We start from the raw sequence: 15,860 nt of genomic DNA, 5'->3' as shown, positions 1-15,860 counted from the left end.
GCCGGCCCTGTATCCCCTGACTCCGCTATTTTTAAGAGCCCTATCTAGCTCTCTCTTGAAAGCATCCAGAGAACCTGCCTCCACCGCCCTCTGAGGCAGATAATTGCACACTCACACTCTCTGTAAGAAAAAGTGTTTCCTCGTCTCCGTTCTAAATGGCTTACTCCTTATTCTTAAACTCTGTCCCCTGGTCAAATCCATTTTATGTTGATGTTTGAATTAAATATACAGAATTATATACTACTGAAGTGTATGTAGCAAACATTATTAACTCTTTGCAGTCCCCTTAAGGCACGTTTTCTTCAAAAATGAACTGTGGAGTGATTTTCTTTTGGATTGGGGGTGAGATGAATTGGAAATTAAGCGGTAAACCTGATATGGGTCTTTAAACCGTGTATATAGAAGAAATAATTCCATGTGCGTGAGACCGGTGGGGGGGGCGGGGGGTTAATTCATAATTATTGTGACCAGCAGAACGGAGGAGTAAACCTCCAAAGATGTACAGGTTTGTGGGTTCATTGACATCTGTAAATTGCCACTAGTGTGTGGGATGCGAAAGTGGGATAAACGAGAAATTGGGTACGGATGATCGATGGTTGGCATGGACTCGGTGGGCCAAAGGTCCTGTTCCCATGCTGTAAATTCTAAACAATTACATAATGTGGGAGCAAATCCCTGCGGTAGAGAGCGATCAAGTGGAGTCTTTCAGTTAAAGGGAAGAATGTAGGGGGACAAAATACTCTGAGAGGCGAGGGGGTGGCCAATGTCCCTGTGAATCCGATACATTGCCAATTTTGTAGACCAGGGATTCTGTCACAATCTCCGTTAGCGTCAAGAATAGCACCCGCTCTGAGAGATTTACGTGGTTTGGTTATGGGGGGTCAGAGTGTTACAGCATGGAAAAAGCCCCCTCGGTCCAACTTGTTCATGCCGAGCTAGGTCCTTCCTGGAGGGCTTGGGTTGCAAGAAGAAGGTGGATAAATTTGAGGGTTTTTTTCTTTGCAGTGCAGGAGGCTGAGGGATGACCTCGTCTCACATTTGGCCTCTATCCCTCTAACCCTCTCATACCCACCAGGTTTCTGCAGAGTCTACAGTACAGCAAGGCTTGTGTTCCATTCAATATTTCCGCCACCATCTCCCACTACCCTGTTGTCTTGAAACACAAAAGCGCTGAACTAACATCTGTGGAGAACATGTTTCGGATCACCACCCTGCATTTGGCTGCTGGGTTAATTTTGATTTTAAACTGCAAAGGATCACTTGTTGTTTTCCAAATGACATGCAATCTGTATTTATTGCGTCTTTGGAATATCCAATTCTCCGCTTTTCAATTTCAGAACATTTATTCGTCAGGCATTAAACAAGGGTCTGAAGATGGGTCTCGACCCAAAGCGTCACATGTTCCTTTTCTCCAGAGATGCTGTCTGATCCGCCGAGTTACTCCAGTTTCTTGTATCTATCTTCGGTTTAAACCAGTATCTGCAGTTCCTTTCTACACATAAAAAATAACGCGGCGTCGGGAGAAGAACCCACTATTTCGGAAATCCCAGGAAAGTGTACAGTAATCTTTACTCCGCAGCCCAACTGGTTGAAGGAAGATTGCCGAAAACATATTACTCAGATAAACATGGGAGGTTGACAACATATTAAAATGTATCTCCGGTTAAACCTGTTTTTCTTACCGGGCAGCCACTGAAAAAAATGAGGAAGCAGCTTAAAATGAACTATCGTTCAAAAGTAAATCGAGATAAGATCATTATTGATTCAGCTTCACTCAATAAAACGCCGCCTGCATTTTTTATGCATTAGCTCTGTTTTAGAGTATTTTATGTGTTAGTACACGGACATATTTCATAACTTAATCTAATGACCTTAGTGGTTACACTAACTGTATGCAACCTGTCAACATTGTTCTCCCAGCTCTTCAACAAAACACATCATAACGCGTTGCCCTCAGAGGACCAGTCACCATGTACAAATCCGTGCAGCCTTTTACAACAGCCTCCGGACAGGGAGTGAAAAAAAATCTCTCTTACGAAAAAAAAACCTCAATCACTTTGCTTATTAAAACAAACCTTAATTCAACCTTCATGAGCGGTTGGCTCAAGAGTAACTCGGGAGAGGAACTTAGTAACTTGGGAGACGAACTTGGAACATCGCAGAAATTACAAGTAAACGGCAAACTTAGTCAAACCCGTGGGAACTCGGTTAAACTCTTGATTATACACTTGGAATCTCGTACACAACCACGAGTCTTTCACTCGGGGTACCTCGTGGGTCAGCTCGCACAGTGAGACAGGGCTATTAACAATCTTATATGTTTCAATGAGGTATAATTTATTATTATTAGGTATAATTAGGTATAATTTAATGATCTATACCAACTATCACTCATCTGTCTGATGAACCGTTGGGATTGTAACAATATATACAATTCGGCATGCAACCTGGTCATTGTACCTTATGAAAATATCCTCACAATTGTTTATTTAATGTTACTGAAGTTGGATCAAAAAGGTGTTGGGTATAAAATTACCTGTTATAAATCAGTAGGCTTCTTTTCTCCCCCACCGTTAATAAATATACACAGATATGCTCAAAGTTACTTCATACAATCAAAAACAATGTAACCTCAGTGAATAATTGTAAGTAATGAAAACAATATTATTTTCCAACTCTAATAAAAGTGAAAACAATGGGAAATATTCAGTAGGTAATGCAGATCCAAGGAAATAATTAATTGGTCCTTAATAGTCTGATCTGCTGAAGACTTGAACATCATATATTCTGCAGCCACATTATTCTGGGATATACTGTAAAAACATGTCAGGAGTTTTCAGATGTAGCAATGAGCAATAATAGAACAAAGAGCAGAGAAGTTTCTCAAGCTTGTGCAAAAACACTCGATTGAGTGAGTTTTGTTTAAGGGCTACTATTATCAATGGAATGAGATTAGGCCTGGGTCAGGATAATTTGGGATAAAGGTTTGCCAGAAAATACCAAACAATCAGGTACCTTTTCTGTGAGACTTTTTAGCTCATCCAATAAGGGAAAAAATATAGCAAGATTATAGCCAGAGTTCCACGGATGATCAAAAAGAGTGTACAACAGATATGAGGTTCTTAATACATGTAAACACTGGTCTGATTACAAAAAGCTTAGAAGGGAAGCAAAAATTGAAAACACATTTTGTCAAAGCAAGAGCTTGAACAAAACTGGTAGCAAATATAAAAGTGAATCTATGACCGATAGGAAAAAGATTGTAAGAGAATAAGTGGAGCTGATTTCAGATCAAAAAGGAAATTACTCATAGAGGCATATTTAATTTATATTGAAAATAAACTATTGGCGAATCCAAATGCAAAATTTTGCATGTGATGGAAATCTGAGTTAAATCAAAAATGCTGGAAATACAACTGATGGAAGTGGAGTAAAAAGCCTTAGTTTCACCAATAATCCGGAATCAATACTTTGATACATTAATTAATTCAAAATAAGTATCAGCACAGAAAAGTAAGAAAGACCCTCTTGACAATTTGTTTGGGATTTTATTTAGTATTTATTTATCCATACTGAAACAAAATACAGGATTTTATTTGTAGGATGAACACAAATAAAGAAATCTACCAATTTTATAAATCTTTTTCATTTCTTGGATTATCATGTGAAAATTTATCATTATCAGGAGAAACAAAACATGTAATTATAAATGTATTATGTCTGACAGGTTAATCTTAATACGTAAATGTAAAACCTTTAAATGCTATTAGGATTTTGTGCTGTGCTTATAAATGGAATATATAGGATGTCACATTAGACTGGTTAGTAGATGAAGATGGAAGTGTATAAAATCTATACATGACTACTGATACACTTGGAAACATTGATTAAATATCCTCACAGCAAGGGTTACTTAGTTCTCCTTGACATCCGGGTCTCTAACCAGGGCCAGTAGCTTGTCCAATTTAGCTATTTCAACTTCAGGTCCTTTCTGCACTTCTTGTCCTTTCTTTGCCTAAAATTAAGTAGCACAGCACATAAGAGCAGTTATAGTATTAGAGAAACAAATATAAATAGTCAATGATGTAAAATCAATCATAAACTGCCATTTATTTCCAGGAATTTTTTAGTTTAGTTTAAATTAGAGATACAGCACTGAAACAGGCCCTTCACCCACCGGGCCCGCACTGACCATCTATCCCCGCACATTAACACTATCCTACACCCACTAGGGACAATTTTTACATTTACCAATTAACCTACACACCTGTACGTCTTTGGAGTGTGGGAGGAAACCGAAGATCTCGGAGAAAACACACGCAGATCACGGGGAGAACGTACAAACGCCGTACAGACAGCACCCGTATTTGGGATCGAACCCGGGTCTCCGGTGCTGCATTCGCTGTAAGGCAGCAACTCTACCGCTGCACCACCGTGACTGTCCGAAAAAACAAAAACTTGTTTTGTTTTTTCGGGATCTGGGCGCAACTGGCAGAGCCTCTACCTAATTGCTCTTGTTTGGCTATTTAAGAGCCAATGACACTGAGGGATTTGGAGTGTCATTTCGACCAGATTGGGACAGGCAGGATAGCAGATTTCTGTAGATCAGTGCATGCTCCTTTAACATAGTGACCTCATCACTACTAACCACTCCCTATTAACTTCAGTATAACTGTAGCCTCCCCACGTCTCTCTCGCTCTCTAGCTCCAGTGACAGACCACGGACAGCTAGGGCACGGTGTGTGTTTTATACCAGTGTCTATAATAAAATATGTAGTGAAGACCACGCGTGTTTGGAAGACATTACAATTTCCTCCTCTGAAGGACATTTGTGACCCAGATTGTGTTTTGCAACAGTCTTCATTTTAAATTCAAATTCAGTGATACAGACTCAAATTTCTGGTTTGTTGATTCAGTAATCTGGAGATCTAATTTAGAGCTGCACGGTTGTGCTGCCATAGAGTTGCAGCCTTACAGTGCTTTCAGCATCAGAGACACACCGGTTCGATGCCGAACCTGGTGCGCTGTCCGTACAGAGTTTGTACGTTCTCCCCGTGATCTTTGGTTTCCTCCCACACTCCAAAGACGTACAGGTTTGTAGGTTAATTGGCCTGGTATCAATGTAAATTGCCCCAAGTCTGTGTAGGATAATGTTAATGTGCAGGGATCGCTGGTCGGAGTGGACTCGGTGGGCCGAAGGGCCTGTTTTCACTCTGTTGCTCTAAAAGTAAAAAGTAAAAACTAAAACTTAAACTGTTAATATTCCAGAAAACTATTGGTCTGATGTCACAGAACTCTGCATAACCTGTACCTGGTCAGAACAGATCCATCACAGTCAAATAAATACATTTGAAGGAAGACCATGCTGTTACACCAACTAAACATTGTAATGACCATGACAATATCTATTTGTTTACTTATTTGTTTGAATATTGCCAGTTTCCTGATTGTGTCTGTCATTTCTGAGGATAATTTAATGTCAACCACATTGGTGAGCCTGGAATCACTTCCAGTTTAGACTAGGAAAATATTTTCTTTCTTGAAGAACATCAATAAATCAGATGTATTATTACATCAATCTGGTATTTTCTAGCAGTACAATTACTAATATTTGTATTTTATTCCAGACTTTTTTAATTTAATCACATGCATTGAAATTATACAGATGTCTAGGTGCCTTTCAGTAACATGCCTCTCGATCAATGGCCCTGGTTTCTGGACATTAGTCCAGTTAAATATATAAAATGAAAAGCAGTGCTTTTTTCCTTTAAATAGTACAATTATTGATGTTCTACTTTTATAATTTGGCATGGTAAAGTATAACTGAGCGCTGTTCTCCTTATCCTCAGTTACTTTATCCTACCCAATTTAATACTGATTAATGGTTCATCAGTTAAAGCTGATGAGGACTCTCAGTACTGCTGTACTTCCTGAAAAGTTAACTTGAATGTAGTTGCACCAATTAGTGGGCATATATTTTTGGAAATTTTAAATATTCATTTGGAAACGGAAATATATTTGCACCAATCCAGCCATAATTAAGCAGTAAAGCTGCAATATCGAAGCACTGTGTGTATAAAATCAAATCATCTGAAATATAAATAACTTTAGACAAATCACATTCTTTTTAGATGGGGGCAACAGGTTTGCCAACCTAAAGTAGTTTCAGAATAATAACCTAGTTTTATTAAATAATGGAGGCAAATGGAAAATAAGGTAAAACAGAGACAAAAATGTGAACACTTGACACAATAAACATTGGTTGAGTAATGCAAATAAATACTGGTTGAGTAATGCAAGTTCAGTTTATATTTGTTCTAATGGAATACAAAATGTTGGTAAATAAAGTAACTTGAAATATTTTTTTAAATTATGAAAATGAAAACTAGAGAAATAAAACAAAAATAATTAGCAAATGTAATTATTTCAAACTATCATAACATACCCTGTTCGGGACACAGCACATGGGTGAAGAATGGAGAAGGTTAGTAGGAAATAAGGCCACTGATAATGCTGCAGAGAAATTGGAGATTAACAATGGATTCCAAAGGTGAGAGCAATTGAGTGTTGGAAGAGGCGGTTCCACTTTGGGCAGAGGGTTGTGGTAAGTGGTGTGAAGCATGGATAAGGGGGACCAGTGATTGATCCTTTATATAGCTTTTCGTCATTTATCTTTTCCCACTTCCTGGGGATGGAATCTCTAATGGGCATCTCAGAGCACGCCATTCATAGAAGGGGGATCTCCAAACAAGTGTTTGGACTTATTTGGACTTTTAACGAGTTTAGAGACTGCTTCTGGCATGTGTGATGGATGTCCCTTGTCTGTCTTTACTCAATATAGTAGTTGTAATTCCAGACAGATATACGAGTATGTTTCTTGGTTATTAATAGTGGAAGATTAATAAACCATTTGTACCTAATAATTGGTACTACATGATTACATTTATCGACCAGTATTGTCCAGTGAGAGTCATGAATGCAGAATTGCAGGATTATCTATATTACTAAAAGTCTGATCTTGACCACTTCCTGTTGTACTGTATATTGATTTTAGAAAAAACGCTACCAGTTACGGCTGTGATTTTTGGCCATCTTATTCAGAGTCCCCCTCCGCTGAACTGTCATTGATTACACAAAAGCTCTTTTGAATGTCACGTTTGGTTCTTCTGTCAATTATCTAGATTTCATGATCAATATGAATAGTAGTTCTCTATCTGCTCTGTCTATAGTGTACATGATTTAATATATCTACATCAGATCTCCTTGCAAGCTGCAATTTAATAACTGGTACTGAGTAATAACTCTGGCAATGGCTCAGGCCACTTAAATCAGCTGCCCTGGAAATTTTATGACTGTTTTATACTTGCATTTTTAATGTTGCTGTTTTTACCTGCACTTTTTTTTAAACTATTCCTACTGTTTTATCTGGAACTGGATTGTTTTTTGTTTTTTTTAATCGTTTTTATTTTATGCGTGAAATGTTTAAGTTTTTATGTGCGATGCTCCGTATTCCCTGGGAAACGTCTTCTCATTTTTCATTGTACAACTGTTGCTTTGTAAGATGATAATAATGATAATAATAATAATAATAATAATAATAATAATAGAATAAACCAGCTGCCTAATCAATCCACTCAGGAATAAAGTCCATTACCCCAAAATAACTTTAGTAAATTTCATCTACATCCTCTCTAAAATGCTTTACATCATTCCAAAAATGTGTTGTCCAAAACAGAACAAAATACTCCACATGTAGCTGAAGCGATGTTCATCATAGAAACATAGAAACATAGAAATTAGGTGCAGGAGTAGACCATTCGGCCCTTCGAGCCTGCACCGCCATTCAATATGATCATGGCTGATCATCCAACTCAGTATCCCGTACCTGCCTTCTCTCCATACCCTCTGATCCCCTTAGCCACAAGGGCCACATCTAACTCCCTCTTAAATATAGCCAATGAACTGGCCTCGACTACCCTCTGTGGCAGGGAGTTCCAGAGATTCACCACTCTCTGTGTGAAAAAAGTTCTTCTCATCTCGGTTTTAAAGGATTTCCCCCTTATCCTTAAGCTGTGACCCCTTGTCCTGGACTTCCCTAACATCGGGAGCAATCTTCCTGCATCTAGCCTGTCCAACCCCTTAAGAATTTTATGAGGTTTATCATGAGGTTTATCATCACTTATTTTTCATCAAAGATTCTTCATGACCTCTGCGTTTGGCCCATATCCCTCTCAACCTTTTCTACCCATGTACCTGTCCAAAGTTCTTTTAATTGTTGCTGTCGAACCTCTCTCTGGCAGCTTCTTCCGTATACCCACCACCGTCTGTGTGAAAAGGTTGCCCCTCGACTTCCCATTAAATCTTTCTCCTCTTACCATAAACCTATGCTCTCAGGTCTTGATTCTGCTACTCTGGGTAAAGGACTGTACATCCATCCTATGTATTCTCCTCATAATTGTATATGCCTCAATGACACAATGACATCACCCCTCAGCCTCATGTACTCCAAGGAATAAAGTCCTAGCCTGCCCAACCTCTCCCTATAGTTCACTCACAAGTCCTGACAGCATCCTCATAAATCTTCTCTGCACTCTTTCCTGCTTAACATCATCCTATAGCAGGGTGATCAAAACTGAAGACACTGCTCAAATACTGTCTCACCAATGTCTTGTACAACTGTAACAGAACGTCCAAACTTCTATACTCAATACACTGACTAATGAAGGCCAATGTAACAATGCTTATTGACCACCCTTTCTACATGTGACGACTATTTCAGGGAATTGTGTACCTGTACTTCTAGATCTTTGCTCTAACACTCCGAGGGCCCTGCCATTCAATGTGATTTCCCAAAATACAACACCTCTGCATTAACTTCCATTAACCATTCCTCAGCCCACTTGCCCAGCTGATCAAGATCCTGCTATCATTTTTGACAATTATCTTTGCAATCTATGATTCCACCCACTTTACTATTATCCACGCACTGACTAATTATGCCTTCTACATCGTCAGTCTAATCATTGATATAAACCACAAATAGCAATGAGCCCAGCATCAATTTCTGAAAACGCCACTAGTCACAAGCCTCCAATCCAAAAAACAACCTTCCACCATCCCCCTCAGCTTCCTTCTATGAAGCCAATTCTCTATAAAGTCGACTATTTCTCCCTGGATCCCATGCGATCTAACCTTCCAAAGCGTCTCTTATCAAATGCCTTGTTGAAGTCAATATAGACAACATGTATGGCTTTGCCCTCGTCATTCATCTTGGTTACTTTCAGGGCCGGATTTAGATGGAGAGGCTATTTCACTTTTGAGCCCCCCCCCCCTCCCAATCCCCCACCCCAACGACTAGAGGACCATGACTACCCGACAGTGACAGTGTGACACTTTTAGATCCTACTGTATGTTGTCATTAAACAGTTGGTTTTAAAATACATATTGGATTCACCGCGGAGCGGGCAATGCCTTACCTGGATCGCCGTTTGAAGCTCTGGAGTGTTGGGCCTGTGGCAGGAATGGGGGTTGGGGCCGGATGAAGGCAGGTGAGTGGACTGAGGCCGAGGTGATCTGGTGGAGGGGTGGTGGGTGGTCAGGGCTTAAGGGGGTATGAGGACTGTAGTGTGGGTGGGGAAGAGCTGGGGTCACATGGTATGAGGGGAATGGGGAAGATTCAGTGGAACAGCCACTGAGGCTACCAGGGATGGGGGGACGGGCACTAGGACCCAGTGCAGTCAAACCCAGGGGAGTGGGAATCTGCAGCGTGGAAACTTCAGGCCCGGTGCTGAGTCCAGGCTGCAGGCAAGGCGACGGCTGCAGGAGGGCGGTGGAGTGCCCAAGGTCAGCGTGCAAAGAGTAGGAGGTCCCGGTGGGCGGATGGTCGGTGAGGCAGCGAGGTGAGTAGGCCCCCCTAGATCTCGAGGCCCTAAACTTAAGCTTGTCTAGCTTATACGTAAATCCAGCCCTGGTTACTTCCTCAAAAACATAATCAGATTAGTAAGGCACAATCTCCCGCATTACAAAACCATGCTGACTATCCCTAATTAGCCCTTGTTTATCCAAATGCATGCACATGCCTCTCAGAATCCTCTCCAATAACTTGCCTGCCACAGATGTTGCACAGTGTACCACAGCACACTAGTCTCTCGTCCCTAGTCTTTTCCTTGTCGCCCTTCTTACATAGAGGCATAACATTAGCCACCTTCCAGACAATCAGCACCTCACCCATTTCTAATGATAATTAATTTATCTCAGCCAGGACTTCTGCAATCTCTTTAGGTTCTCACTGTGTCAGTTATATCCGTTCAGGCCTAGGATATTTATCTACCTTCAAATGCTTTAGGATGTCTTCAACCCAAATATGAACTGTCTTCAAGAGATATGCATTAACTGTTCCCCAGTCGTCATGTCTTTCTCCATGGTAAAAACAGAGGAGAAATACTTATTTAGGCCCTTGTCCATCACCTGCAGCTCCACGCAGAGATGACTACTTTGGTTTCTGAGGGGCCCTATTCTCTCTCTAGTTACTCTCTTTCCCTTGATGTACATAACATGTCTTTGGATATTCCTTAATATTATTTCCCAGAGCTATCCTCCTGCCTCCTTTTTGCCCTTCTGGTTTCCTTCTTAAGTATGCTCCTCACTACCCGAAACTCCTGGCGTGAAGTATAAGAAATAAAGTGGATGAGCTTGAGCCTCAGTTAGAAATTGGCAAGTATGTTGTGGGAATTACAGAGACATGGCTGAAAGAGGATCAGTATTGGGAAATGAATATTCAGGGGTATATGTTCTATCGAAAAGACAGCAGCTTGCACTGGAGCCTACCAGGGAGAAGGCAATTCTGGATTTAGTATGGTGTAATTAATTGGATTTGATAAGGGAACTCAAGGTAAAGGAGGTAGTGACCATAATATGATAAGTTTATGGGAGTTTATGGGAGTCAAAGGGAGAAGGTAAAATCGGAAGTGTCAGTATTGAAGTTGAACAAAGGGGACTATGGAGGCATGAGGGAGGAGCTGGCTAAAGTTGACTGGAAAGGGACCCGAGCAGGGATGACGGTGGAACAGCAATGGCAGGTATTTCTAGGAATAATCCAGAAGATGCAGGATCATTTCATTCCAAAGAAGAAGAAAGATTCTAAAGGGAGGAAGAGGCAACCGTGGCTGACAAGGAAAGTCGAGGACAGTATAAAAATAAAAGACAATAGACAATAGGTGCAGGAGTAGGCCATTCGGCCCTTTGAGCCAGCACCGCCATTCGCTGTGATCATGGCTGATCATCCCCAATCAGTACCCCGTTCCTGCCTTCTCCCTATATCCATTGACTCCGCTATCTTTAAGAGCCCTATCTAGCAGCCTCTTGAAAGCATCCAGAGAACCTGCCTCCACCGCCCTCTGAGGCAGAGAATTCCACAGACTCACAACTCTCTGTGAGAAAAAGTGTTACCTTGTCTCCGTTCTAAATGGCTTACCCCTTATTCTTAAACTGTGGCCCCTGGTTCTGGACTACCCCAACATCAGGAACGTGTTTCCTGCCTCCAGCGTGTCCAAACCCTTAACAATCTTATATGTTTTAATAAGATCTCCACTCATCCTTCTAAACTCCAGAGTGTACAAGCCCAGCCGCTCCATTCTCTCAGCATATGACAGTCCCGCCATCCCGGGAATTAACTTTGTAAACCTACGCTGCACTCCCTCAATAGCAAGAATGTCCTTTCTCAAATTAGGGGACCAAAACTGCACACAATACTTCAGGTGTGGTCTCACTAGGGCTCTGTACAACTGCAGAAGGACTTCTTTGCTCCTATACTCGACTCCTCTTGTTATAAAGGCTAACATGCCATTCGTTTTCTTCACTGCCTGCTGTACCTGCATGCTTACTTTCATTGACTGATGAACAAGGACCCCCAGATCCCGTTGTACTTTCCCTTTTCCCAACTTGACACCATTTAGATAGTAATCTGCCTTCCTGTTTTGGATACCAGTGGATAACCTCACATTTATCCACATTAAACTTCATCTGCCATGCATCTGCCCACTCCCCCAATCTGTCCAAAGAGAAGACGTATAACATAGCAAAGATGAGCGGCAAGCCAGAGGAATGTGAAACATTTAAAGATCAACAGAAGGTATCTAAAAAGGCAATACGGGGTGAAAAGATGAAGTACGAAGGTAAGCTAGCCAAGAATATAAAGGAGGATAGTAAAAGCTTTTTTAGGTATGTGAAGAGAAAAAAATTATTTAAGACAAATGTGAGTCCCTTGAAGACAGTAACAGGTGAATTTATTATGGGGAACAAGGAAATGGCAGACGAGTTGAACAGGTACTTTGGTTCTGTCTTCACAAAAGAAGACACAAACAATCTCCCAGGTGTACTAGGAGACAGAAGACCTAGGGTGATGGAGAAACTGAAGGAAATTCACATTAGCCAGGAAATGGTGTTGGGTAGACTGATGGGACTGAAGGCTGATAAATCCCCAGGGCCTAATGGTCTGCATCCTAGGGTACCAAGGAGGTGGCTCTAGAAATTGTGGACACATCGGTGATCATTTTCCAATGTTCTATAGATTCTGGATCAGTTCCTGTGGATTGTAGGGTAGCTAATGTTATCCCACTTTTCAAGAAGGGAGGGAGAGAGAAAGCAGGGATTTATAGCCTGACATCGGTGGTGGAAAAGATGCTGGAGTCGACTATAAAATATGTAATAGCGGCACATTTGGATAGCAGTAACAGGGTCAGTCCAAGTCAGCATGGATTTACGAAGGGGAAATCATGCATGACAAATCCTCTGGAATTTTTTGAGGATGTAACAAGTAAAATGGACAAGGGAGAGCCAGTGGATCTAGTGTACCTGGTCTTTCATAAACCCTTTGATAAGGTCCCACACGGGAGATTCATGGGCAAAATTAGAGCACGTTGTATTGGGGGATATTAACATGGATAGAAAATTGGTTGGCAGACAGGAAATAAAGAGTAGGGCTTAACGGGTCCCTTTCAGAATGGCAGGCAGTGACCAGTGGGGTGCCGCAAGGCTCGTTGCTGGGACCGCAGCTATTTACAATATACATTAATGATTTAGATGAAGAATTTAAAAGTAACATTAGCAATTTGCAAATGACACAAAGCTGGGTGGCAGTGTGCACTGTGAAGAGGATGCTTTGAGGATGCAGGGTGACTTGGACTGATTGGGTGAGTGGGAAGATGCATGGCAGATGCAGTATAATGTGGAAAATGTACAATGTGGCCAGTGGGGGGGGAGGGGGGGGGGGCTTTCTGGAGCACTGGTATGGGTGTTGTTGACTGCATGGACTACTGGTCTCCAAAGTATGAACATTGTGGGCAAAATGGATTCTTGGGGTGACAGCTCAGTCCCTTAAGCCTGATGTGCTGGCAGCTCAGCTTCCTACCATTTCAAGTGGGGTGCAAGGCCACCGAATTCATGTGCAGTTTCTTACCTCTTCGAGCAGGGGTGCAAGACCACAAAATTCAAGTGCAGTTTTATACCACTTCAATCAGGGTGCAAGGCCACCAAATTCAAGTTCAGTTTCCTACCACTTCAAGCAGAGTGCAAGGCCACCGAATTCAAGTGCAGTTCCAAACAATTCAAGCAGGATGCAAGGTCACCAAATTCAAGTGCAGTTTCATACCATTTCAATGAGGGTGCAAGGTCACCAAATTCAAATGCAGTTTCATACCATTTCAATGACGGTGCAAGGTCACCAAATTCAAATGCAGTTTCATACCATTTCATGCAGGGTGCAACGACACCACATTCAAATGCAGTTTCATACCATTTCATGCAGGGTGCAACGACACCACATTCAAATGCAGTTTCATTCCATTTTGTGCAAGGCCACCACACTCAAATGCAGTTTCATACTATATCAAGCAGGGTGAAACCACCATAAAAACCACCATAAAACCACATAAAACACCACACACAGTTCAGTAGACATTCAGTGTGTTCAGTTGATTCACAGCTCAGACAGTCGTGACCTCTCCCTTCCCCATCATGCAGAGACTGAGCCACACCCACACTTCCGGGTTTTATAATCCCTCCCCCTCCCACCGGAAAAGGTGTGGTCGTCATGGCGTGATTGACAGGAGAGAGATTCCCAACATTTTTTAAACACTAATGACACTTTTGTTTTTCATTGATGGGAAGAATCCTCTGCACCTGATGAGCAGAGGGGACTGAATAAGATGGCCACAAATCACATCCGTAAGTGGTAGCGTTTTATCTAAAATCAATATAGTGCAAATAGGAAGTTGTCAAGTTTAGACAAATAACCATTTGCATGCAGTGCCTTTTCACTTCAACTCAAACCCCCCAAACAACCATTTGCATGCAGTGCTTTTTTACTTCAACCCAAACCCCCCAAACAACCATTTGCATGCAGTGCCTGTTTCCTTCAAAGCAACCATATTTTCATTTTCAAACCACATTAAGGGCACTCACAGTTGAGTAGACATGTGTTCAGTGTTATTCAGAGCCCAGAGACACGTGACGCTCTAGCTTCCTCCATCTTGCAGACACTGAGTGAGGCACACCACTTCTGGGTTTTATAGTCCCTCCCCCCTCCCACCAGCAGGGGCAGCAGAGAGAATGGGAAATTCCTTAAAAACATTAATATCTCTCTGATTTTTCATCAAAGGGAAAAATCCTCTGGTCCAGGAAGGCGGAGCGGGGGCTCTGAGCAAGGTGGCCAAAAATGACGGCCATAGGTGGTGGCGTTCTCTCGGAAATCACAGCACAGTGAGCCAAAAGCGGTCAAGATCAGACTTTTAGTAATATAGATTAAAGGATTGAACACGCTAGATACAGGAAATGTTCCCGATGTTTGGGGAGTCCAGAACCAGGGGCCACAGTTTAAGAATAGGGGTAGGCCATTTAGAATTGATATGAGGCAAAATGTTTTCACACTGAGAGTTGTGAATTTCCATTTTAGGTCCCAGGCTACAGTGTCTGTGTCCAATTACATAGAGTTCTAAGGTGCAGAAGGACCTGGTGTGCTAGTGCAAAACTTTCAAAAGATTTGTGTGCAAGTGCAGTGACTATAACGAAACCTAACAGAATGTCAATGCTTATTCATGGAGAATAGAATAAAAATAGAAATAAAAATATACTTCATTTACAAAGCATTCAGGAGATGGCATTTGTAGTTTGATATATAGTATTGTAGTTTCCTATTTAAGGAAGCAAGCTAATGTGTTACAAGCAGATCAGATTAAATAATGGGAGAAAGCAGGAATGGGGTAATGGTTTTGGATGATCAGTCATGATCATATTGAATGTCGATGCTGGCTTGAAGGGCCAAATGAGCACCTATTTTCTATGTTTCTATGAGAAAAGATTTACAAGAGTAACACTTTGAATGGAAGGGAATAAGGCCCTTTGGCCCACAATGTTCATGCTGAACATGATGCAAAGTTAAACTAATCTCTGCCTCCACATAGTCCATATTCCTCCATGCTCTGCAAATCTATGTACCAACCTAAACGCCTTTTGAATGGCACTATCTTATTTGTCTCCACTATCACCCCTGGCAGCATGTTTCGGATACCCACCCTGTGTTAAAAACTTGCCCTGCAAATCTCCTTTAAATTTCACCTCTCTCACCTTAAAGTTATCCCCTTTAGTCATTCAACTATGGGGGAAAAAAAGTTCTGACTGTAGACGCATAATTTTATCTACTTCTAACACTCCCCCAACTTGTTTTCTTCTTCTAGAAAAAAACAATCCAAGTTTTTCCAAACTCTCCTTGTAGGTAATACCCTCTAATCTGGGAAGCATTCTGGTGAACCTCTTCTGCATCCTGTCCAAAGCCTTTACATCCTTCCAGTATTGTGGCAAGCTGA

The 15,860-nt window shown here is 41.4% G+C and overlaps 1 protein-coding gene across 1 annotated transcript in view; it reads right to left on the bottom strand.

Annotated features, from left to right (window-relative positions):
- Positions 1–3,479: 3,479 nt before the first annotated feature.
- Positions 3,480–15,860, bottom strand: part of dnai1 (dynein axonemal intermediate chain 1) — a 158,845-nt gene continuing 146,464 nt past the window's right edge. Inside the window, exon 22 of the mRNA XM_033038027.1 lies at positions 3,480–4,015. Within this exon, the coding sequence (XP_032893918.1) occupies positions 3,914–4,015 (102 nt within the window). The 3' untranslated portion in view covers positions 3,480–3,913. The remainder of the gene's footprint in view (positions 4,016–15,860) is intronic.

Source organism: Amblyraja radiata, chromosome 1, assembly GCF_010909765.2.
Source record: "Amblyraja radiata isolate CabotCenter1 chromosome 1, sAmbRad1.1.pri, whole genome shotgun sequence".
NCBI lineage: Eukaryota > Metazoa > Chordata > Chondrichthyes > Rajiformes > Rajidae > Amblyraja > Amblyraja radiata.
This window is presented reverse-complemented; position numbering and strand designations above follow the sequence as displayed.